The sequence below is a fragment of the Haliotis cracherodii genome, unplaced genomic scaffold, assembly GCF_022045235.1.
Source record: "Haliotis cracherodii isolate W230 unplaced genomic scaffold, xgHalCrac1.p SCAF_13, whole genome shotgun sequence".
In the NCBI taxonomy this organism is placed as follows: domain Eukaryota; kingdom Metazoa; phylum Mollusca; class Gastropoda; order Lepetellida; family Haliotidae; genus Haliotis; species Haliotis cracherodii.
This window is the reverse complement of record NW_027266268.1, coordinates 5,835,821-5,861,974: the sequence shown is the minus strand read 5'-3', so window position 1 is coordinate 5,861,974 and position 26,154 is coordinate 5,835,821. Positions and strand designations below refer to the sequence as shown.

At 43.8% G+C, this 26,154-nt stretch overlaps 1 protein-coding gene across 1 annotated transcript; it reads right to left on the bottom strand.

Annotated features, from left to right (window-relative positions):
* Positions 1-3,071: 3,071 nt before the first annotated feature.
* LOC139458797 (lysosomal thioesterase PPT2-A-like) lies at positions 3,072-25,732 on the bottom strand. Its single transcript, XM_071240215.1, has 9 exons — positions 25,476-25,732; positions 15,984-16,137; positions 14,926-15,018; positions 13,982-14,036; positions 10,622-10,674; positions 5,951-6,034; positions 5,008-5,092; positions 3,512-3,566; positions 3,072-3,291 (listed from the first exon to the last, which is right to left on the bottom strand). Exons 1-9 carry the CDS (start codon positions 25,617-25,619, stop codon positions 3,148-3,150), a joined length of 867 nt encoding a protein of 288 aa, XP_071096316.1. The 5' UTR covers positions 25,620-25,732; the 3' UTR covers positions 3,072-3,147.
* Between the last annotated feature and the right edge of the window lie 422 nt (positions 25,733-26,154).

Genomic DNA, 26,154 nt, shown 5'->3' with positions numbered 1-26,154 from the left:
CATCGATCCCAATTGCGTGGATCGATGCTCATTATATTAATCACTGGATTGTCTGGTCCAGACTCGATTTTTTACAGACTGCCGTCATATAGCTGGAATATTGCTGAGTGCGGCGTTAAACAACAAACCAACCAAGCAATCCTGATAGTGAGCAAAATGTATTCATAAACACAGTCACAGCTTGTTTCGATAATGAGCATGTACATGTGAGAAACCATCATTTATTCCACAGAACTGGCACATGCAAGATCACAACGTTAATGCACAAGGTGTTATGGTCACCGGAAAGGACACGGTGGTCTACACATGTCAGAAGCGGCAACGTGAGCTGACCGCAGCATGACGTGACATAACTGTTCTTTCACTGATGTTGTGCCCCTTGCTCCAACTGTGGTATCAGCAGTATGAGTATCACATACTCGATTTTAGAGGTGCTGTTGATGGATATTCCGGTCCTGTCTGACGTCACACGAGGCACACCAAAGCTCCTCACAGCGATAGCCCGTTCGCGGAGCTCTCTAAACTATCGCTGCCACAAGTCAAAACTCCCCACTGTGATAGGGGGGCCATAACCATGCTTGAAGTTGAATTCGTAACCGAATGACCGTTATGTTTACAAACAAGTGATGACTTCCGTGATTCCGAATACTCTTACCCCAGCTTAATTATTTTCTTTTTTTTTGTCAATTTGAATTTCTATTTCATTCCAACTAGAACTCATGTAATTGATATAGTAAGAATGTAACGGGGAAGGGAAGTGATTTTCCGTTAGTCTGCAATCTTGAACCAATCTGATTATACAAACAAAAACATGTAAATTCACCTGGAAAACATGTTTAGTCGTAAACCTTTTCAAAATAAACTATGATGGCATTCCCAAAGACATAAACAAAACCATAAACGTTACAACATTTGGGGTTAGAGGGCAAATTTCAAGATTCACAGTGGTGGCAGCGATGTCACCAAGAGTGTAACGAAGGTGTCACGCGCTGGGAAGGAGCTTGGGGGTATACCTTGACGGTGGAGATCAGCGTCATGTCTGGACGCAGCCAACGACTATTGCTGGATGGTGCACGTTATATTGCTGCACGCTAAAATGCCTTGCAACCTGACTTTGGGATGTTCCAGCATTCATCATTCTTATTGCTTGGTTTTTTACTGATTCTGTAAGGGAGGCATTTTTTGGAGGTGGTGTAATGGAACGCTACCACATTCTTTTATGGGGCCAAGGTACACGGTGTGAACGTGCAGCACATATTTGTCTAATGTGGTTGTGATTTGAGTACATGTTCAATTCTGTGCTTTGCCACTGAGTTCTATGATTTTGGACAAAACAGGGTTTAAACACCTTGGGGATCAATGTTGATCATCGTTTCTTTCATTTATTGATTTGACAGGGTTAGGTTCGTGCTCAAAGGGAGATATTGCCATAATAACACTCTTTATTTTTTAATATTGGTGAGTTTATCACATAAAATAAAAAGGAGGCATATACTGTGTCTATTAGAAATCATTTACATGATCTTTCGATCACTCGTACGAAGATAATAAAAAACCTTAGGTGCGTTGGTGTGTGAGTGTTTTCAGCGTGTTTATGTGAGGAATGGCTTGATGTATTCCTGGCAGATGGTCATGTTAGTGTGTGTAGTTCTGTGTGTGTTTATGTGAAGAATGGCTTGATGCCTTGCTGGTAGATGGTCATGTTAGTGTGTGTAGTTCTGTGTGCTTATGGTGAGGAATGGCGTAATGCCGCACAGGCAGATGGTCATGTTAGTGTGTGATAGTTCTGTGTGTTTAAGTGAGGAATGGCGTAATGCCGTACAGGCAGATGGTCATGTTAGTGTGTGTAGTTCTGTGTGTGTTTATGTGAGGAATGGCGTAATGCCGTGCAGGTAGATGGTCATGTTAGTGTGTGTAGTTCTGTGTGTGTTTATGTGAGGAATGGCGTAATGCCGTACAGGCAGATGGTCATGTTAGAGTGTGTAGTTCTGTGTGTTTAAGTGAGGAATGGCGTAATGCCGTGCAGGCAGATGGTCATGTTAGTGTGTGATAGTTCTGTGTGTGTTTATGTGAGGAATGGCTTGATGCCTTGCAGGCAGATGGTCATGTTAGTGTGTGATAGTTCTGTGTGTTTATGTGAGGAATGGCGTAATGCCGTACAGGCAGATGGTCATGTTAGTGTGTGTAGTTCTGTGTGTGTTTATGTGAGGAATGGCGTAATGCCGTGCAGGCAGATGGTCATGTTAGTGTGTGTAGTTCTGTGTGTGTTTATGTGAGGAATGGCGTAATGCCGTGCAGGCAGATGGTCATGTTAGTGTGTGATAGTTCTGTGTGTTTATGTGAGGAATGGCGTAATGCCGTGCAGGCAGATGGTCATGTTAGTGTGTGTAGTTCTGTGTGTGTTTATGTGAGGAATGGCGTAATGCCGTGCAGGCAGATGGTCATGTTAGTGTGTGTAGTTCTGTGTGTGTTTATGTGAGGAATGGCGTAATGCCGTACAGGCAGATGGTCATGTTAGTGTGTGTAGTTCTGTGTGTGTTTATGTGAAGAATGGCGTAATGCCGTGCAGGCAGATGGTCATGTTAGTGTGTGTAGTTCTGTGTGTGTTTATGTGAGGAATGGCGTAATGCCGTGCAGGCAGATGGTCATGTTGGTGTGTGTAGTTCTGTGTGCTTATGGTGAGGAATGGCGTAATGCCGTGCAGGCAGATGGTCATGTTAGTGTGTGTAGTTCTGTGTGTGTTTATGTGAGGAATGGCGTAATGCCGTGCAGGCAGATGGTCATGTTAGTGTGTGTAGTTCTGTGTGTGTTTATGTGAGGAATGGCGTAATGCCGTACAGGCAGATGGTCATGTTAGTGTGTGTAGTTCTGTGTGTGTTTATGTGAAGAATGGCGTAATGCCGTGCAGGCAGATGGTCATGTTAGTGTGTGTAGTTCTGTGTGTGTTTATGTGAGGAATGGCGTAATGCCGTGCAGGCAGATGGTCATGTTGGTGTGTGTAGTTCTGTGTGCTTATGGTGAGGAATGGCGTAATGCCGTGCGGGCAGATGGTCATGTTAGTGTGTGTAGTTCTGTGTGTTTAAGTGTGGAATGGCGTAATGCCGTGCAGGCAGATGGTCATGTTAGTGTGTGTAGTTCTGTGTGTGTTTATGTGAGGAATGGCTTGATGCCTTCCTGGTAGATGGTCATGTTTTTGTGCCAGTTTGTGTGTGTAACGCCTGTGAATGTGAGCATCTTGATTGCCTTCCTGTTGTCGAGGGTACGGAGTCCAAAACTGTCCTCTTTATACCACTGGGAAAATGATAAATATATATGATGTATAATATATAATAATAACAACAATACCATTTAAGTAACGATAAAAACAATTTTACGACTTGTGGAAAGATAAATAGGAGATTCTGAGATATCTAATGGAAATAGATACCTATTTTATTCGCATTTTGACCCATCAAATCAAACATTCATAGCAGACTACACCTTTACCACTTGGATGATGGGGAATACCTACCCTTTGTTCCTCCATGGGTAGAACCGTCTCGGTTGAGTTGTACATCCCGAAGTGTCTGAAGTAAACAGAAATGATCTATCTATCTATCTATCTATCTATCTATCTATCTATCTATCTATCTATCTATCTATCTATCTATCTATCTATCTATCTATCTATCTATCTATCTATCATTATGGCTATTGTATTCCCACACCATCCCTGATTGTTGATGGTAATGTTGGCTGTTATGTCCCATCACCTACCTGGATTGTTCATGGTAATCATGACTGTTATATCGCAAGGCCTACTTTTTATGTAATTATGTCTGAAATGTCCTAACACCTACCAGGATTGTTGATTGTAATTATGCCTGTTTCATCCGAGCACCTACCTGGATCGCTGGTTGTGATTATTTCTGGTATGTCCTAACACCTACGCGGACTGTTGGTTGTAATTATGGCTGTTTTATCCGAACATCTACGCGGACTGTTGATTGTAATTATGGCTGTTTTATCCGAACATCTACGCGGACTGTTGATTGTAATTATGGCTGTTTTATCCGAACATCTACGCGGACTGTTGGTTGTAATTATGGCTGTTTTATCCGAACATCTACGCGGACTGTTGATTGTAATTATGGCTGTTTTATCCGAACATCTACGCGGACTGTTGATTGTAATTATGGCTGTTTTATCCGAACATCTACGCGGACTGTTGGTTGTAATTATGGCTGTTTTATCCGAATATCTACGCGGACTGTTGATTGTAATTATGGCTGTTTTATCCGAACACCTACGCGGACTGTTGATTGTAATTATGGCTGTTTTATCCGAACATCTACGCGGACTGTTGATTGTAATTATGGCTGTTTTATCCGAACATCTACGCGGACTGTTGATTGTAATTATGGCTGTTTTATCCGAACATCTACGCGGACTGTTGATTGTAATTATGGCTGTTTTATCCGAACACCTACGCGGACTGTTGATTGTAATTATGGCTGTTTTATCCGAACACCTACGCGGACTGTTGATTGTAATTATGGCTGTTTTATCCGAACATCTACGCGGACTGTTGATTGTAATTATGGCTGTTTTATCCGAACATCTACCAGGATTGTTGATGGTCAATATGGCTGTCTAATTCCAACACCTACCCGGACTGTTGATTTGTCATTATGGCTGTCTAATTCCAACACCTGCCCTGATTGTTCATGGTAGTTCTGTCTATCCCAACATCTACTCGGATATTTTACTGTAATTATGGCCGTTGTGTCCCAACACCTACCCGGATTGTTGACTGAAACTATGTCTGATATGTCCTAAGACCTACACGGATTGTTCATGGTAAATTATGTCTGTTATATCCCACAACCTACTCGGTTTGCTCATGGTAATTATGGCTGTGATATTCCAACACCTACACGGATTGTTCATGGTAAATTATGTCTATTATATCCCACAACCTACTCGGTTTGCTCATGGCAATTATGGCTGTTTTTTCCCAACACCTACCCGGATTGCCAAGGTCCGATGACTCCGTCATCTGGCCCACCAATCAGCACTAATTTCTTCAGGCGAGAGAAGTTCCGCTTGTACACTGCAACGATCGGCAAAATAATATGATTAATAGCGAAAGCTGTCGTCAATGTTAGAAAATCATATAATCAGGAGATACATCAAGCGTGTTTTAAATTTAGAGGTTTCGGACGTCCATTCTACCATGATACAATGACAAAGAGAGGCGAACTCTTTGGTGAGGTGACGTGAAATGGGGATACCATGCCGCAGTTTAACATGAATACCCCACTCAGACACAGTATACTGACTCCGAGACGACCAGTTCTAGCTTTAGCCCCTTATTGCCGAGCACCAGACAAGATAAAAACAAGTACCATCTTTTAACATGTTTTGGTATGGCGCGGCCGGGGGTCAAACCCCGGACCTTCCACTCTCCGGGCGGAGGGTTGGTCGGGTAGCCTAGTGGTAAAAGCGTTCGCTCGTCACGCCGAAGACCTGGGTTTGATTCCCGACATGGGCACAATGTGTGAAGCCCATTTCTGGTGTCCCTAGCCGTGATATTGCTGGAATATTGCTAATCGATTTTAGATAGAAAACCTGGCGACCACATGGTATTCTACCATGTATACCGCAACATAATGCTTGGGCACCCGTGTCTGTAGAACATTATGCCGTCATAAGGGACCTACCATTATATATTCTAAGAGAGTCTGGGGATGGGTGAGGGGTTGGCAAAATTTTATCGAAAAGAATAAACTGTCTAAGATAATAAAAAATGTCTGTTGATAATTAAATAAATTATCTTGAAAAAAATGATTCGGCTAATTTATCAGCTTGTCAGGAAAAGAATATCAAAAGGAAGGTCACTAACAGGGGCGTTGCTGAAACTGTATTTGGGCATTTGAATTATCCGGTAACAACGTCCCCGCCATCTTACTTTGACTATTTCCTTGCTCTGTGTCGTTGTTGATGACAGCGAGGAACTGGGAATACTTGCGATACTCCGTCAAGTGATGGGGATCTGAAACATTGATTGAACTGAGTTAGCCAGGTAATTAATGCAATAAAGATATACAATAGAGCGTATCCCACCTTCCTGATCCCGGCGTCCCACCTTCCTGATCCCGGCATCCCACCTACATGATCCCACCTTCCTGATACCGGCATCCCACCTTCCTGTTACAAGCATCCCACCTTCCTGATCTCGGCATCCCACCTTCCTGTTACAAGCATCCCACCTTCCTGATACCAGCATCCCACCTTCCTGATCCCAGCATCCCACCTTCCTCTTCCCAGCATCCCACCTTCCTGATCCCACCTTCCTGATACCGGCATCCCACCTTCCTGATACCGGCATCCCACCTTCCTGATCCCAGCATCCCACCTTCCTGACCCCAGTATCCCAGCTTCCTGATCCCAGCATCCCACCTTCCTGATCCCACCTTCCTGATCCCAGCATCCCACCTTCCTGATCCCACCTTCCTGATCCCAGCATCCCACCTTTCTGATACCAGCATCCCACCTTCCTAATCGCAGCATCCCACCTTCCTGATCCCACCTTCCTGATCCCAGCATCCCACCTTCCTGATCCCACCTTCCTGATCCCAGCATCCCACCTTCCTGATCCCACCTTCCTGATCCCAGCATCCCACCTTCCTGATCCCACCTTCCTGATACCGGCATCCCACCTTCCTGATACCGGCATCCCACCTTCCTGATCCCAGCATCCCACCTTCCTGACCCCAGTATCCCAGCTTCCTGATCCCAGCATCCCACCTTCCTGATCCCACCTTCCTGATCCCAGCATCCCACCTTCCTGATCCCACCTTCCTGATCCCAGCATCCCACCTTTCTGATACCAGCATCCCACCTTCCTAATCGCAGCATCCCACCTTCCTGATCCCACCTTCCTGATCCCAGCATCCCACCTTCCTGATCCCACCTTCCTGATCCCAGCATCCCACCTTTCTGATACCAGCATCCCACCTTCCTAATCGCAGCATCCCACCTTCCTGATCCCACCTTCCTGATCCCAGCATCCCACTTTCCTGACCCCAGTATCCCAGCTTCCTAATCGCAGCATCCCACCTTCCTGATCCCACCTTCCTGATCCCAGCATCCCACCTTCCTGACCCCAGCATCCCACCTTCCTAATCGCAGCATCCCACCTTCCTGATCCCACCTTCCTGATCCCAGTATCCCACCTTCCTGACCCCAGTATCCCAGCTTCCTAATCGCAGCATCCCACCTTCCTGATCCCACCTTCCTGATCCCAGCATCCCACCTTCCTGATCCCACCTTCCTGATCCCAGCATCCCACCTTTCTGATACCAGCATCCCACCTTCCTAATCGCAGCATCCCACCTTCCTGATCCCACCTTCCTGATCCCAGCATCCCACCTTCCTGATCCCACCTTCCTGATCCCAGCATCCCACCTTTCTGATACCAGCATCCCACCTTCCTAATCGCAGCATCCCACCTTCCTGATCCCACCTTCCTGATCCCAGCATCCCACCTTCCTGACCCCAGTATCCCAGCTTCCTGATCCCAGCATCCCACCTTCCTGATCCCACCTTCCTGATCCCAGCATCCCACCTTCCTGATCCCACCTTCCTGATCCCAGCATCCCACCTTTCTGATACCAGCATCCCACCTTCCTGATCCCAGCATCCCACCTTCCTGATCCCACCTTCCTGATCCCAGCATCCCACCTTCCTGATCCCAGCATCCAACCTTCCTGATCCCAGTATCCCACCTTCCTGATCCCAGTATCCCAGCTTCCTAATCGCAGCATCCCACCTTCCTGATCCCACCTTCCTGATCCCAGCATCCCACCTTCCTGATCCCACCTTCCTGATCCCAGCATCCCACCTTTCTGATACCAGCATCCCACCTTCCTAATCGCAGCATCCCACCTTCCTGATCCCACCTTCCTGATCCCAGCATCCCACCTTCCTGACCCCAGTATCCCAGCTTCCTGATCCCAGCATCCCACCTTCCTGATCCCACCTTCCTGATCCCAGCATCCCACCTTCCTGATCCCACCTTCCTGATCCCAGCATCCCACCTTTCTGATACCAGCATCCCACCTTCCTGATCCCAGCATCCCACCTTCCTGATCCCACCTTCCTGATCCCACCTTCCTGATCCCACCTTCCTGATCCCAGCATCCCACCTTCCTGACCCCAGTATCCCAGCTTCCTGATCCAAGCATCCCACCTTCCTGATCCCACCTTCCTGATCCCAGCATCCCACCTTCCTGATCCCACCTTCCTGATCCCAGCATCCCACCTTCCTGATCCCAGCATCCAACCTTCCTGATCCCAGTATCCCACCTTCCTGATCCCGGCATCCAACCTTCCTGATCCCAGCATCCCACCTTCCTGTTCCCAGAATCCCACCTTCCTGATCCCAGCATCCCAGCTTCCTGATCCCAGCATCCCACTTTCCTGATCCCAGCATCCCACCTTCCTCTTCCCAGCATCCCACTTCCTCTTCCCAGCATCCAACTTCCTGATTCCAGCATCCCACTTCCTGTTCCCAGCATCCCACTTACTGATCCCAGCATCCCACCTTCCTCTTGCAAGCATCCCACCTTCCTCTTCCCAGCATCCTACCTTCTCTCTGCTAAATGGATGGGAACCTCGTTCTCTCAGTTTAAGGTCGGGTAAATAAATACTCTGTGTGAGATAGGTGGATGAGTCTGTGGATGTTATTTTACGCCGCAGTCAGCAATATTCCGGAAATATTACGGTGGCTTGTGTATTTTATCTGGATCAGACACACCATTGACTGGAACTACGATCCACTTCATCGGATTAAGGTGGAAAGCAATCGGGCATATCAATCAGCCTGACTGTAACCGACCTATTTTGGTCGGCTCTGATGACCAGAGTAATGGAGCCTGGTATCTTCCCCTGTATCCTATCCCGAGAAGACCCGGGTTAGAATTGGTCTTCAGCAACCCATGCTTGCCGTAAGAGGCGACTGTCGAGCAGATCGATGCTCACAGTGTCATTCATAGCATTGTCCGGTCCAGACTCGATTATTAGCAGACCGTTGTCAAGGAACTGGATTATTTCTGAATGCGGTGTTAAACAACAAACATACTAATCAACGAATCACCCGTGTTCCAACAGGAGATGGGGACACACTACTATAAGTCAATACTCCACTAAGATATCGGCGGCCCGTATTCGGATCAACACCAACAGAACAGGATGGAACAACATTCTTGTCCGACTCCAAATTGGACACAGCCTCACTCGACAGTATAGTGTAACTCACTCGACAGTATAGTGTTACTCACTCGACAGTATAGTGTAACTCACTCGGCAGCATAGTGTAACTCACTCGACAGTATAGTGTAACTCTCTCGACAGTATAGTGTAACTCACTCGACAGTATAGTGTAACTCACCCGATAGTATAGTGTAACTCACTCGACAGTATCGTGTAACTCACTCGACAGCATAGTGTAACTCACTCGACAGTTTAGTGTAACTCACTCGACAGTATAGTGTAACTCACTCGACAGTATAGTGTAAATCACTCGACAGCATAGTGTAACTCACTCGACAGCATAGTGTAACTCACTCGACAGTATAGTGTAACTCACCCGACAGCATAGTGTAACTCACCCGACAGCATAGTGTAACTCACTCGACAATATAGTGTAACTCACTCGACAGTATAGTGTAAATCACTCGACAGTTTAGTGTGACTCACTCGACAGTATAGTGTAACACACTCGACAGTATAATGTAACACACTCGACAGTATAGTGTAACTCACTCGACAGTATAGTGTAACTCACTCGACAGTATAGTGTAACTCACTCGACAGTTTAGTGTAACTCACTCGACAGTATTGTGTAACTCACTCGACAGTATAGTGTAAATCACTCGACAGTTTAGTGTGACTCACTCGACAGTATAGTGTCACACACTCGACAGTATAATGTAACACACTCGACAGTATAGTGTAACTCACTCGACAGTATAGTGTAACTCACTCGACAGTATAGTGTAACTCACTCGACAGTATAGTGTAACTCACTCGACAGTATAGTGTAACTCACTCGACAGTTTAGTGTAACTCACTCGACAGTATTGTGTAACTCACTCGACAGTATAGTGTAAATCACTCGACAGCATAGTGTAACTCACTCGACAGTATAGTGTAACTCACTCGACAGTTTAGTGTAACTCACTCGACAGTATTGTGTAACTCACTCGACAGCATAGTGTAACTCACTCGACAGTATAGTGTAACTCACCCGACAGTATAGTGTAACTCACTCGACAGTATAGTGTAACTCACTCGACAGTATAGTGTAACTCACTCGACAGTATAGTGTAAATCACTCGACAGTATAGTGTAAATCACTCGACAGCATAGTGTAACTCACTCGACAGCATAGTGTAACTCACTCGACAGTATAGTGTAACTCACCCGACAGTAAAGTGTAACTCACTCGACAGTATAGTGTAACTCACTCGACAGTATAGTGTAAATCACTCGACAGTTTAGTGTGACTCACTCGACAGTATAGTGTAACACACTCGACAGTATAGTGTAACACACTCGACAGTATAGTGTAACTCACCCATCCAGTAGTTGCCGAAAGAAATCTTCTGTCCGCTCTTGGTATAGAAAACCCTGCAACAACACAGCAGAGCAGCATCAAGAAGGGGTAGAATCTGATAAAGGCTCACGACAAATCGGTTGTTGGAATAAGGGGGGAATAAGGTGGGAATAAGGTGTTGAGTGTCAGTAGAAGGAAGTATGTGAGGAATTTACTTGTTATTTTTCCATTTGGTTAAACTTGCTCAAAATCATTCTAACATTAATACTTTGCTTTAACAATGAACTTGCTGTCCAAATCTACTATTTGGTTGCTGTATAATACGTCACTTTAGTGTAGTTAAAATAAATGTAAATAAACGATGCGGAATAATAGAGAGTCTCAGTTAATATATTAGTGTTTCAAAGACAAGCACTAGTATTCCAGTCGTTATGTACCAAAATAAAATGTAACGTCTTTAGTAATGGGAGTCATGAATGCTTATTAAACATTATGCTCAACGTGAATAATGTTTACTGTATCAAGTACCGTATCTGAATTTATGTTTTTGTCGTGTTATTTGTCTTATTGTTTGTATTTTCACTGGAATTATTTTATGTATCAGTATAATGAGTTATTTTAGCATCGACAGCTGAATGAGTTTTCATGTATTTAAAGATAACCGGTCTGTGACCGTCAATATCTAGAAATCAATACACAAAAAGAAAAACTCTTTCTGTAGCTCAAGCCTCATACTTGACTTTTAAATACATTTTCAGGGGGCACGGATGGCCCAGTCGTCTAGGGCGCCGCGATTTGCTGTGCAGAGTTGCGTCCCCTGGACACGCCAGAAACCTATGATTGTTGGTTCGAATCCCGGTTCACCCCGATTATGTTTCTAGGTTTGTCAGCACCATACCCGTGCTCGTGGGTTTCACCGAAGTGGTAAACGTCTGAGACCTGCATAACTTCGAGCTTTCCTCCCACATTAAGCTGACACGCCGTGATATAACTGGAATACTGTTAAAAGGGGCGTTGAACCCAGCTCACACACTCACTTAAATACATTTTCATGAAGATGCATCCGCACTATCGTGAAGCGCCGGTCAGTATTGTATTTTTTGTTGTCGATAAAGGTACAGGCATTCCATTTGCACTCATATATAAGAATTACAACACTATGAATTGCCAGCATGTCTTTTATAAACACTTTCTCATGTTATATGTTACTAACTTGAAATTTTGATAAGTGTTAAAATGTTTAGTCATCATTATCTTGAAGAATTTGATTATCTTAAGTTGTTTTACTGATGCTGTTTAGGTTCAGGTGTCTCCTCATTGTTTACCTTTCGGATACCTTTTCATATCCCATACAATACACATTCCGGCTTAGCCTGAGACCGTCTCTGTTTGTTTTTGAAGACGTGGAGGTCCCGGATGTTGGAAGGAGGTGTAGAGAGGGGGTTGCAGGAAGGAGGTGTAGAGAGTGGGTTGTAGGTAGGAGGTGTAGAGAGTGTGTATTAGAAAGGAGGTGTAGACAGTGGGTTGTAGGAAGGAGGTGTAGAGAGTGGGTATTAGAAAGGAGGTGTAGAGAGTGGGTTGTAGGAAGGGGGTGTAGAGAGTTGGTTGTAGGAAGGAGGTGTAGAGAGTGGGTATTAGAAAGGAGGTGTAGAGAGTGGGTTGTAGGAAGGAGGTGTAGAGAGTTGGTTGTAGGAAGGAGGTGTAGAGAGTGGGTATTAGAAAGGAGGTGTAGAGAGTGGGTTGTAGGAAGGAGGTGTAGAGAGTGGGTATTAGAAAGGAGGTGTAGAGAGTGGGTTGTAGGAAGGGGGTGTAGAGAGTTGGTTGTAGGAAGGAGGTGTAGAGAGTTGGTTGTAGGAAGGAGGTGTAGAGAGTGGGTATTAGAAAGGAGGTGTAGAGAGTGGGTTGTAGGAAGGAGGTGTAGAGAGTGGGTTGTAGGAAGGAGGTGTAGAGAGTTGGTTGTAGGAAGTAGGTGTAGTGGGTGGGTTGTAGGAAGGAGGTGTAGAGAGTGGGTTGTAGGAAGGGGGTGTAGAGAGTGGGTTGTAGGAAGGAGGTGTAGAGAGTGGGTTGTAGGAAGGGGGTGTAGAGAGTGGGTTGTAGGAAGGAGGTGTAGAGAGTGGGTTGTAGGAAGGAGGTGTAGAGAGTTGGTTGTAGGAAGGGGGTGTAGAGAGTGGGTTGTAGGAAGGGGGTGTAGAGAGTGGGTTGTAGGAAGGAGGTGTAGAGAGTGGGTTGTAGGAAGGAGGTGTAGAGAGTTGGTTGTAGGAGGGGGTGTAGAGAGTGGGTTGTAGGAAGGGGGTGTAGAGAGTTGGTTGTAGGAAGGGGGTGTAGAGAGTGGGTTGTAGGAAGGGGGTGTAGAGAGTGGGTTGTAGGAAGGGGGTGTAGAGAGTTGGTTGTAGGAAGGGGGTGTAGAGAGTGGGTTGTAGGAAGGGGGTGTAGAGAGTGGGTTGTAGGAAGGAGGTGTAGAGAGTGGGTTGTAGGAAGGGGTTGTAGAGAGTGGGTTGTAGGAAGGAGGTGTAGAGAGTGGGTTGTAGGAAGGAGGTGTAGAGAGTTGGTTGTAGGAAGGAGGTGTAGAGGGTGGGTTGTAGGAAGGAGGTGTAGAGAGTGGGTTGTAGGAAGGAGGTGTAGAGAGTTGGTTGTAGGAAGGAGGTGTAGAGAGTGGGTTGTAGGAAGGGGGTGTACGTAGAGAGTTGGTTCTAGGAAGGAGGTGTAGAGAGTGGGTTGTAGGAAGGGGGTGTACGTAGAGAGTTGGTTGTAGGAAGGAGGTGTAGAGAGTGGGTTGTAGGAAGGAGGTGTAGAGAGTGGGTTGTAGGAAGGAGGTGTAGAGAGTTGGTTGTAGGAAGGAGGTGTAGAGAGTTGGTTGTAGGAGGGGGTGTAGAGAGTTGGTTGTAGGAAGGAGGTGTAGAGAGTGGGTTGTAGGAAGGAGGTGTAGAGAGTGGGTTGTAGGAAGGAGGTGTAGAGAGTGGGTTGTAGGAAGGAGGTGTAGAGGGTGGGTTGTAGGAAGGAGGTGTAGAGAGTGGGTTGTAGGAAGGGGGTGTAGAGAGTGGGTTGTAGGAAGGAGGTGTAGAGAGTGGGTTGTAAGAAGGAGGTGTACGTAGAGAGTTGGTTCTAGGAAGGAGGTGTAGAGAGTGGGTTGTAGGAAGGAGGTGTAGAGAGTGGGTTGTAGGAAGGAGGTGTAGAGAGTGGGCTGTAGGAAGGAGGTGTAGAGAGTGGGCTGTAGGAAGGAGGTGTTGAGAGTCGGTTGTAGGAAGGAAGTGTAGCGTTGAAGGTGTTGAGAGTCGGTTATGTTAATATCATCGAAATATTTATAATGTCAGTACTTACAAAAAAGGTCGAGACATGGCAAATCACAGATCAACTCAGATATATCTGTTTGAGTCTACTCACTTGTAAAGGTTTTTTGCGAGATAATCCGCGTACCACTTCTTGATGGCATCCGAGTCTACAACAGTGAACCAATGAAACTATAGGGCTAATCATAGGGCTGACAATGCGACAAATAAAGAGATGCAACAAGCCCGAATCACTGACTGAAGGTAAGCTCTCACAGACTAATGATAGGGAATACTCACACATTATGTAGGGGAATACACACACATTATGTAGGGGAATACTCAAACATTATGTTGCGGAATACTCACACATTATGTTGGGGAATATCCACAGATTATGATGGGGAATACTCACACATTATATTGGGGAATACTCACACATTATGTAGGAGAATACACACACATTATGTAGGGGAATACTCACCTATTATATTGGGGAATATCCACAGATTATGATGGGGAATACTCACACATTATATTGGGGAATACTCACACATTATGTTGGGGAATATTCACACATTATGTAGGGGAATACTCACACATTATGTTGGGGAATACTCACACATTATGTAGGGGAATACTCACACATTATGTTGGGGAATACTCACAGATTGTGTCTGGGACAACTAACAGTTTGTTTCGGCGAATACTCGCAGATTGTGTCTTGGACAACTTACAGTTTGTATCAACGAAATACTCACAGATTGTGTCTGGGACAACTAACAGTTTGTGTCGGCGAATACTCACAGATTGTGTCTGGGACAACTAACAGTTTGTGTCGGCGAATACTCACAGATTGTGTCTGGGACAACTCACAGTTTGTGTCGGCGAATACTCACAGATTGTGTCTGGGACAACTCACAGTTCGTGTCGGCGAATACTCACAGAGTGTGTCTGGGACAACTCACAGTTCGTGTCGGCGAATACTCACAGAGTGTGTCTGGGACTACTCACAGTTTGTTTCGGGGATTACTCAGATTGCGTAGGGTGGATACTCACATCCATACTGGCCGGCCATAGGGCAGCTGAGGGCAATGAACGTGTCAACGTTGTGACGGAGCACAGACAGGAGACCTCGACATATCAGTCCCCCTGAAAGTCGACAAGGAATACATCAGGCTTTATTGGCAACTTCATTGTCACAAGAACGTGGACAAACCTCTCTGAGAGAAATATATCACCCCTCATTCAGAAAGCAGTGTGTCACCATCTCTTGTGGGGATACAGGGGAAGACTTAAAAAATAATTGTTTGTTTGTTGTTTTACTCCTCACTCAGCAATATTCCAGCTATATGACGGTGGTCTGTAAATAATCAAGTCTGAACTCGACAATCCAGTGATATTATGAGCATCGATCCACGCAATTGGGATACGATGACATGTATCAACCAAGTCAGCGAGCCTGACCACCCGATCCCGTGAGTCGCCTCTTGCGACAAGCATAGTCGCCTTTTACGGCAAGCATGGGTTGCTGAAGACCTATTCTACCCCGAATCTTCACGGGTCACAGGGGAAGAAAGCGGGCCACATTAGCCTGCTTGAGTGCATTCCATCTAACCCCGAAGGCGTGGATTAGGTTTCAAGTCACTGTTTTGTTCTGGTCCAGAATAAATGTACTCGTCGTCATGATATTTCTGCAATATGTCTGACTGGCGATAAATAACATTAACAGACACAATGAGATGCGTGTTTTACCATCCACCTATCTCACACAAAGTATTTATGTTTCAGCCTGAAACTGAGAGAAGGAGGTTGCCATCTCTAACAAGGTTATCTGTATCCGGGGTAGAATAGGTCTTTAGCAACCCATGCTTGCCATAACAGGCGACTATGCTTGTCGTAAGAGGTGTCTAACGGGGTCGGGTGGTCAGGCTCGCTGTCTTGGTTGTCATCGTATCCCGCTTGCGTAGATCGATGCTCATGGTGTCAATGACTGGATTGTCTGGTCCAGACTCGATTATTTACAGATCGCCGTCATAAAGCTGGAGTATTGCCTGAGTGCGGCGTTAAACAACAAACAAACAAACCCACCCCTGTAAGCATATCCAATCACTCACCCTGGGAGAAGCAGACAAGATGGATGCCTGCAGGGTTGTCCGCCATGACCGCAGCAACCTGGGACTTGATGGTGTTCACCTGCCCCCAAAGCGGTTCTACACTGAGCATCTCACTGTAGGAACTGATGAGAGTCACGTTCGTGCCCGGGTGATCCTGCGTGGGAGAATAAGTTACCGTCTATAGTCACCGTATAGAGGGTGATCCTGGTGGGAGAATAAGTTACCGTCTATAGTCACTGTATAGAGGGTGATCCTGCGTGGGAGAATTAATTACCGTCTATAATCACCGTATAGAGGGTGGTCCTGCGTGGGAGAATAAGTTACCGTCTATAGTCACCGTATAGAGGGTGATCCTGGTGGGAGAATAAGTTACCGTCTATAATCACCGTATAGAGGGTGGTCCTGCGTGGGAGAATAAGTTACCGTCTATAGTCACCGTATAGAGGGTGATCCTGCGTGGGAGAATAAGTTACCGTCTATAATCACCGTATAGAGGGTGATCCTGCGTGGGAGAATAAGTTACCGTCTATAATCACCGTATAGAGGGTGGTCCTGCGTGGGAGAATAAGTTACCGTCTATAGTCACCGTATAGAGGGTGATCCTGCGTGGGAGAATTAATTACCGTCTATAGTCACCGTATAGAGGGTGATCCTGCGTGGGAGAATTAATTACCGTCTATAGTCACCGTATAGAGGGTGGTCCTGCGTGGGAGAATAAGTTACCGTCTATAGTCACCGTATAGAGGGTGATCCTGCGTGGGAGAATAAGTTACCGTCTATAGTCACCGTATAGAGGGTGATCCTGCGTGGGAGAATAAGTTACCGTCTATAGTCACCGTATAGAGGGTGATCCTGCGTGGGAGAATCAATTACCGTCTATAATCACCGTATAGAGGGTGATCCAGGTGGGAGAATAAGTTACCGTCTATAGTCACCGTATAGAGGGTGATCCTGCGTGGGAGAATTAATTACCGTCTATAATCACCGTATAGAGGGTGGTCCTGCGTGGGAGAATAAGTTACCGTCTATAGTCACCGTATAGAGGGTGATCCTGCGTGGGAGAATTAATTACCGTCTATAATCACCGTATAGAGGGTGATCCTGCGTGGGAGAATAAGTTACCGTCTATAGTCACCGTATAGAGGGTGATCCTGCGTGGGAGAATAAGTTACCGTCTATAGTCACCGTATAGAGGGTGATCCTGCGTGGGAGAATCAATTACCGTCTATAATCACCGTATAGAGGGTGATCCTGCGTGGGAGAATTAGTTACCGTCTATAGTCACCGTATATAGAGGGTGATCTATGCATACGTGGGAGAAATAATCAACGTATTCAGTATGGGAAACACTATGGTACAGCCCGGAACTCTGTTTATTTGGTTTGATTGGTTTGATGTTTAACGCCGCACTCAGCAATAATCCAGCTATATGACGACGGTCTGTAAATGATAGAGTCTGGACCAGACAATCCAGTGATTAATAACATGAGCATCGATCCACGCGACTGGGATCGATGACATGTATCAACCAAGTCAGCGAGTCTGACCACCCGATCCTGTTAGTCGCCTCTTACAACAAGCACAGTCACCTTTTGCGACAAGAATGGGTTACTGAAGACCAATTCTACCCAGGATCTTCACGGGCATAGCTCTGTGTAGTGACAAGTCAATATCAATATCGTTTATAGGGAGCAGCAGCACTGCTGTGTAAGTAGGTTCTTTACAAAGCTGATAAAATGCGAATGTATTTATTAACCAGAGAACCCTAGGCATTCCGCGAGTATGAAATGATATTCCCCAGCTTTAAGAATATACCCTCTGAACTTCTATTTTTTTTATTGGATGAAAGCCACAATTCTCTTAACATGAAAATTGAATTGAACCTACAACCTCATATATCGTGTGTCCTTTTGTAACCAACCGTTTTCCCACTGAGCAAACGGGGACAGGTGATGAAATAGTCTTCTATCTTACATGTCATAACTTCAGCTGTGTACATGCTGCACGTGGACTTTCTCTCTCACGCTTTCGTCGAATTCTTTTTATACCGCGACGCACTGTATTGCTTCACCGTAAGGTATCGCGATGTCTTCTTATTCTTTCTGGTATTTCTTGCATTTAGACGGTGTTAAAGTTGGATGAACCCCTCCTCCTCCACCTTGACTGAGAATGTAAGCCCGGGGCGTCGGGATCGGCCCGACCCATTTTCCCGATGACCCGGGCTCACATTCTCAGTCAAGACGGAGGAAGTTTTTATCCTTTACGGTTTGTCGAAAGACAGAGTGGTGTTGAATGAGAAAGACACAGAGAGGCATGAGATGACGTATCAGATGCTTTTATACCCCTTCTATATCAATGTGTATTCAAACAGGTGCATGAGAATGTACACCTTGTGATGTACCCTTGATTACTGATCATATTACACATACACGCGCACACATGAGGAGGAGATTATTAGGTGTGGTGAAATGGGGTTTAACGTCGCGTCCAAGATTATTGTACTTATATAGCGACGTGCATGCACGTTTATGTATGTGTGTGTCGGCTTGTACTAGTCTGGACTGATGCCGATTTATAGTGCTAGCTCACTGAGATACCATGCCGCAGTTTAACATGAATATCCCACTCAGACACAGTATACTGAGCCGACCAGTCCTTGTTTTAGCCCCTTAATGCCGAGCGCCAGACAGGGTAACAACAAGTACCATCTCTTAACGTCTTTTGGTATGACGCGGTCGGGGATCGAATATCCGATATATCTCCTTTTCCCCCCGTCACGAGATGAGAGAAATATGATATTTCACGAGACACATGGAACATCCTATTTATTATATACTTTTTGTGTACTTTGCCAGAAAATTAAATTATATCATTACATTACAACCCCTTGTATTTGCGACTAAAAGTAGTTTCGTGTCTGCAAAATCTTAAAAAAAATAAACAAAAGTATCAAAAAATATTTAGGGTCACGAAAATTCTATATCATACATTTAGATAATGATTATATACAAAATCAACTTTAACAAAAAATAGTCTTGAAAACGAGGAAACCGCTGTTGGAAGCGAAAGAATACACGTTGGTGAAGTAACAAAAATGGCGCTTTGCGAAACAAATAGTCTCGATTGACGAGTTAAATGAGAAATTTACAGTTTTTAAGGAAACATATCAGAGAGAATAACAAACGGCAGGAAGTGATATTAAATCCATAAACTACCATCTATCATTATTTTTCCTTGTCAATGTGAACCTAACGTAATATTTCTCCCCACCTAACACGCAAGGACGTTTCACGACCCCTTGTAATTGCGACGTAAAATGTAGTTCCGTGTTACGTTACCATGACGTCACTGATTAGCTGTGCTTTTTACACTTTACACTTTAACGCCGCTTTGAACAGTATTCCAGTTATATCACGGCGTGTCAGCTTAATGTGGGAGGAAAGCCTGAAGTGATGTAGGTCGCATGCGTTTACCACTTTAGTGAAACCCACGAGAATGGGTATTGTGCTGATAAACCTAGAAAAATAATCAGGGCAAATCGGGATTCGAACCAACGACTATAGGTGCCTGGGGTGCTCAAGGGACGCAACTCTGCACAGCGAAATGCAGCGCCTTAGACGACTGGGCCACCCGTGCCCCCTCATCTTCCAAGAGGTCCGGTAACTTATATAACACGTCTTTGTCACAGCAGGAATTTCGTTAACTATAATTATGTCGAGGGATGAAGCATACATGCTAAACAAGTATAACCACTGTTGGATATTTATAAATAGCACGAGTTAGGATGTAACACAATCACGTGAGAATCCTACGTTTTGTGTGCGTGTCCAGAAAGGGTATGTGCGAAGTTTCTAAGTTTCTGACATTCGTGACTGTCTGGGAAATGAATACCAGGAGACAGTTGTATCATCCTCTTCCTTCACATGACAAGCGTGATACAATATGTTTTCATGTTTAATTGTCGAAAGCAAGGTTGAATCATACTAACGTCGTATAAAATCGCGTTTTTCTTTTCAAGAAAAGTGAGTGTGTTGGGTTTAACGTGGCTTTCAGCAGTATTCAACTTATATCACGGTGTGTCAGCTTCATGTGGGAAGAAATTCCTAATTGAATCAGGTCTCAGATATTTACTGCTTTGGTGAAACCCACAAGCAAGAGTACATGACAAACCTAGAAACATAAACGGGGCTTATCGGGATTCGAACCCGCTAGGTTTCTGGTGTGTCCATGGGGCGCAATTCTGCACAGAGAGTTGAAGAAACCTATGATTGTGGGTTTGAATCCCACTTTAGAGAAGCCAATTGAGTTTGGTTCTGACTTGCCAAGGGTCATAATCGTGTCTTAGATTCGAACCTGCGAGCAGCATATCCTGGTACGTTTCAGGGATGATGACTGAAGATGAAGCTTCACATAGAGAATATCACCTGAGTGTCAACTCATATCAAATATATCAACACAAGTAGATAAAAGTTTATCCCCGAGGCTTATCGATGAGTTTTAGACATTTATCGATAAGAGTTGATATATTTCATATCAAAAGACACGAGGTTAAGATTCTTTTTATCATCCAAAATCATTCGTCCATTTCTTTCAGTTTGTTAACAGTATTAAGCAGTGCCTTTGGTGTAAATTATTCAGCTACCCAGTTTCAGTGTAAAAAATGTAAGGGATGGCATGAGAGTGTTGTCATGGTAACCGATGATATCACAAAGGCTTGGAAAGTTTTGTGATGGAACATAATTGTGGTGATATCTCGAAGGAGATACTACTTGCACTCAGACATGGTTTGGGTGTTAAATAATATGATACGCAAATGGTTCCTTCTATAATACACTATTGGGAGTTGTATCACTAAGTGACATGAGCTCGATCCCAGTATCTCCCGACCGCCTCCTTGGTCTAGTGGTAAAGCGTCCGCGCGGAAAGCAGAAGGTCGGGGTTCGATCCCCGCCCGCTTAATACCAAAGAAAACGTTAAAAGATGGTACTTGTTGTTACCCTTCCTGGAGCTCGACAAGGACTGGTCGTCTCACAGTCAGTATACTGTTTCTGAGTGGGGTATTCATGTTAAACTGCGGCATAGTATCTCAGTGAGCTAGCACTATAAAATCGGCATTAGATCTGACTAGTACCAGCAGCCACACACACACACACACACACACATACACACACACACACACACACGAGGTTTACTACACACACTCAAAACAGGGTATGTTAACAGACAGATGAATAAATAATTACTGCTTATATTGACACTTTAAAGTCCTCAAAGAACCTTAACCTTGACCCGAAACAACAGTACACAACACCAGGAAGATATCAAGGAAACTACTATTGATACCGACATGCTCTCGTAACCCTATTGACAACAACAAAGCATTTGTTAACATTGAATGGGATCGCGTTAACGTTACTGGATATATATGCCATGTTCAGTTTCGATGTGACATGTCTATTTATTTGATCTTTTTCTTGTTATTTGTTATCACGGTCATAAAGTTTCCCGCTTTCTGTTTACCCTTGTGTTTACACACAATGAGAACGCTGAACTGTTACAACAGCTAAATCAATAACTTCATGCGTTTACAAAGGCATTTTCTGATATAAAATGTTTGCTGTTTTACAGGAATTTGAAAAGTATCAAGATAATTACCTATTGATCATAATAAACTATGTAAATTCCCCTATGAACAAGGGTATATTCTCCCACACCTAGTGAGTATGGTTTTACGCCGCTTTTAGCAATATTCCAGCAATATCACGGCGGGGGACTCCCACACCTAACAAAGGAACAAGTACTTATATTCTCCCACCACCAACAAGGGAACAAGAATGTATATTCCCCAACTCCTGACAAGGGAACAAGAACGTGTATTGTCCAACCCCTGACAAGGGAACAAGAATGTATATTCCCCAACCCCTGACAAGAGAACAAGAACGTGTATTGTCCAACCCCTGACAAGGGAACAAGAACGTGTATTGTCCAACCCCTGACAAGGGAACAAGAACGTGTATCGTCCAACCCCTGACAAGGGAACAAGAACGTGTATCGTCCAATCCCTGACAAGGGAACAAGAAAGTGTATTGTCCAACCCCTGACAAGGGAACAAGAAAATGTATTGTCCAACCCCTGACAAGGGAACAAGAACGTGTATTGTCCAACCCCTGACAAGGGAACAAGAAAATGTATTGTCCAACCCCTGACAAGGGAACAAGAACGTGTATTGTCCAACCCCTGACAAGGGAACAAGAACGTGTATTGTCCAACCCCTGACAATGGAACAAGAACGTGTATTCTCCAACCCCTGACAAGGAAACAAGAACGTGTATTGTCCAACCCATGACAGGGGAACAGGAACGTGTATTGTCCAACACAGGAACAAGTATTTAATATACCGCACCACTAACAAGGTTATAAGCATATTTATTATGCCTCAAAGAGAAATTGACCAATCAGACAGCAGAACTGCTAACCTCATGTGTGCCCGTATACCGTCAGTAACAATCCGAGATGGTTGTCACAGACCTGAGACCATATATCGTCAGTAACAGCCATTTTGAATTTTCCAACACCCACCTCACATATTTCACATGAATTTTCGGGTACAGAAATTCGTTATTGTGTTTTGTGTTTTAATATCATTATTGTGATGTGCAAAGATATTAATTCTTAAAGAAACCACGTTCGTGACTTTATTAACCAAACTTATACTAAAAAAAGGTCACAACGGAGGTTACTGTTTACAAATAGCAACGTCATAGAACATAATATAGGATGACGTCACAAACAAGAAACGTGACACTACACAGGAATAGAAACGATAACACCGTTATTAATCAAAGGAAAAGCAGACTGCTATCAAGTTACAGTGGCCTCCAGATTTCTGATAACACGTGGGCTTTTTTGTGTGATAATTCTATACATTTTAGCTATAATACTTGTTTAAACGTTCACATTCAGTGCATTATATATTGCATTTGTAACGTTTGTGCTTACATTAAAGTGTTGTATCGGAAACTTGTACTGGTTCTGTTAGTTATACCGGTTGTAGGTGTTAAGGTTACATTTTGACATGAGATGTGCGATGAGGATACCAAATAGTGGTATAATAAATTCGTTATGGTGTCTTCAGTTGCCGTAGACGAATTCATATTAGGTTAGCAGAAAAACAGTTGTTGTTTTTCCTGCTAACCCAATATGACACCGCTTACGGCAACTAAACACACCATAACTAATAATATTCAACCAACCCCAAAGAGGGACCAAGTATATTACACCCCCCATAACAAGGGAACAAGCATGCATATTTAACTATCCCTATCAAGGGAACAAGATTGCACAGTATCCAACCAGTAACAAGGGAACGAGTATGTAAATTCCCTCACCACTAACAAGGCAACAAGTATTTATATTCCCCTATTCCTAACAAGGCAACAAGTATTTATATTCTACAATCCCAAATGAAACAAGTATTTATATTCCCCTATTCCTAACAAGGCAACAAGTATTTATATTCCCTTTTTCCTAACAAGGCAACAAGTATTTATATTCTACAATCCCAAATGAAACAAGTATTTATATTCACCTATTCCTAACAAGGCAACAAGTATTTATATTCCCCTATTCCTAACAAGGCAACAAGTATTTATATTCCCTTATTCCTAACAAGGAAACAAGTATTTATATTCTACAATCCCAAATGAGACAACAAGTATTTACATTCCCATATTCCTAACAAAGCAAGAAGTATTTATATTCCCTTATTCCTAACAAGGCAACAAGTATTTATATTCCCTTATTCCTAACAAGGCAACATGTATTTATATTCCCTTATTCCTAACAAGGCAACAAGTATTTATATTCACTTATTCCTAACAAGGGAACCGTATGTTAATTTATTTACATATATATATATATATATATATATATATATATATATATATATATATATATATATATATATATATATTCATACACCCCTGAACAAGTATGTATATTCAACCATCCCTAACAAGGGAACAAGTATGTTTATTCACCCACCCCTAACAAGGGAGCAAGTATGTACATTCATTCACCTCTAACAAGGGAACAAGCATATATCGGGGGTTGTGGTTGTGGAGGAGGGTTCAGAGTTATAGATTTATAATAGATCATTACAAAAGTCATAGGAAGGGGTTTTGATTATTCGTCTGATTACAAACACCCTCACAAGTCCCATGACAATATGTTTAATATTTTCACCATTAACACGGGGTTGTTAAAAAGTGTTTGAAACAAAAAGAAAAGGGGTTATCGCCAAAGCTGAAGTTTTTCAATAAACTGAGCTGTTTGTGAAAATTGAAAATGAAATGTTTATTTCGACGTAGCTAGAAACGTGTAGACTATGTTATTTGAAAAATTGTGAAATTTTAAAGATGAAAGATTTTCTTCGTTGTAGATAGAGATAAGTTGAACAAGTTACATGAATTACTATGCTCAGTGGATTTGGAGAAGAGAATTTAGGTTTTCGTGCCCGACGACGCTCGACGAAATAGGTTATATTTGGGCTAAATAATATCGACTGCTTTACGTAAAGGGGATATCTTGAGAACTTGTGGATTCCGGAAGAAGAATAAAACAGCCCGAAGGAGTGAGTTGATTTACTTCCTGAATCAAAAGATTTACGTGACTTCTACCAAAAAATACGCCATGTCATGGTTATTTATGCAATGTCTCTGCAGTTTTGCATATATAGTTACCCCAGTTTAACTTGTTCTGAATGCCAAGTGAATCCTGGCTTAATATCAACTGCAATAACAGAAGCGTGATGTCACCTTACTGGTTTAATCTTACCGAGAGCCTGAGTGACGTGGGCTCAATTGTCAGATGCGTAAGAAACTGGCTGAAACTATACCCCTTTAAATTGTTTCAAGCACAATACATATATAAGAGTATTTGTGTAATATAATATACAAAATATGTCCCTGAGTGAGTGAGTGAGTGACTAAGTGAGTGAGTGAGTGAGTGGGTGGGTGAGTACGCCGCTTTTAGCAATATTCCAGCAATATCACGGCGGGGGACACCAAAAATGGGCTTCACACATTGTACCCATGTTGGGAATCAAACCCGGGTCTTCGGCGTGAAGAGCGAACGTTTTAACCCCATACTACCCGACCGCCCCATATTTCCTTGAAAAGTCAATTAAAGGTATATCTTACAATGGCGGAGCCAGGGGGTCTGGATGCTCCCCCACACACCTTTTCTTTCTTTTTAAAAAAACAACAAAACAATCGTAGTATGTTGTAGGCAGCATAACTATCTAGTTTCGCAAATGCTGTCGTATTCCAGATGCGAAGATCGATTCTCGTGATGTCAATCACAAGATTGTCTGGTCCAGGCTCGATTATTAACAGACTGCCGACATAACGCTGGGTGTGTACATGTCATATTGCTGAGAGCAGCAAGCAAAAACAAACAAACAAACAAACAAAATTTATAGGGATAACTCACAGTCTGCAGCTGTTTGACGAACAGCGTGAATTCCTCAGTCCCAGCCAGCACACCATGCATGAAGACCACGTGTTTGTATGCCGTTGTCGTCCCCGTCAACGTTGTGCTCAATAGCCACAACAACACAACTCCACAGCCGGCCATGGTCGTGTGTGAGGTTTTAGAGAAGTGTTCCGAAAAACCAAATCAACAGTTAGAAGTCTATAAATAAGGACACGTGTTTTACACGGAAATCATACGCGAGCAGGTTCCCTTCAGAGGCGATTCTGCTCGTATGGCTTTATATATAGGCAACTGCAAATTACTTCCTTGACTACATTGTTATGGAATTACGTCCGCGTGTTTAATATCTGTGCCTTTGTATGCACATTAAATAAAGCGACCTGAACACAATAGTCGTCGTGGTACGAATCCTGTGAAACGGGGACCAGGCGTATTAGGCTGAAAAAATAATAGTCTTGGTTCATAAGCACCACCCGCAGCATCATCAAGTCTGCCGCACGTTTTGTTTTTATTTCAATTTTCAATTTTTTTTAAAATCGAAATACTTAAACACAATGCACACAAAAAATTGAAAATGGAAATAAAAACGAAACGTGAAATGAATTTTATGATGATGTGGGCAGTGCCTGAGAACCAAGGCTATTATTTTTTTTCGCCTTAAATTCTCAATTTTTAT

Excerpts from the sequence above, each read along its gene's own strand:
- LOC139458797 (XM_071240215.1), bottom strand. The coding sequence starts at position 25,619 with ATGGCCGGCTGTGGAGTTGTGTTGTTGTGGCTATTGAGCACAACGTTG. Across the intron at positions 16,138-25,475 it reads TCGTCAAACAGCTGCAGACT|GATCACCCGGGCACGAACGT; the intron begins GTGAGTTATCCC and ends TCTCCCACGCAG. Across the intron at positions 10,675-13,981 it reads CTCGCAAAAAACCTTTACAA|GGTTTTCTATACCAAGAGCG; the intron begins GTGAGTAGACTC and ends GTGTTGTTGCAG.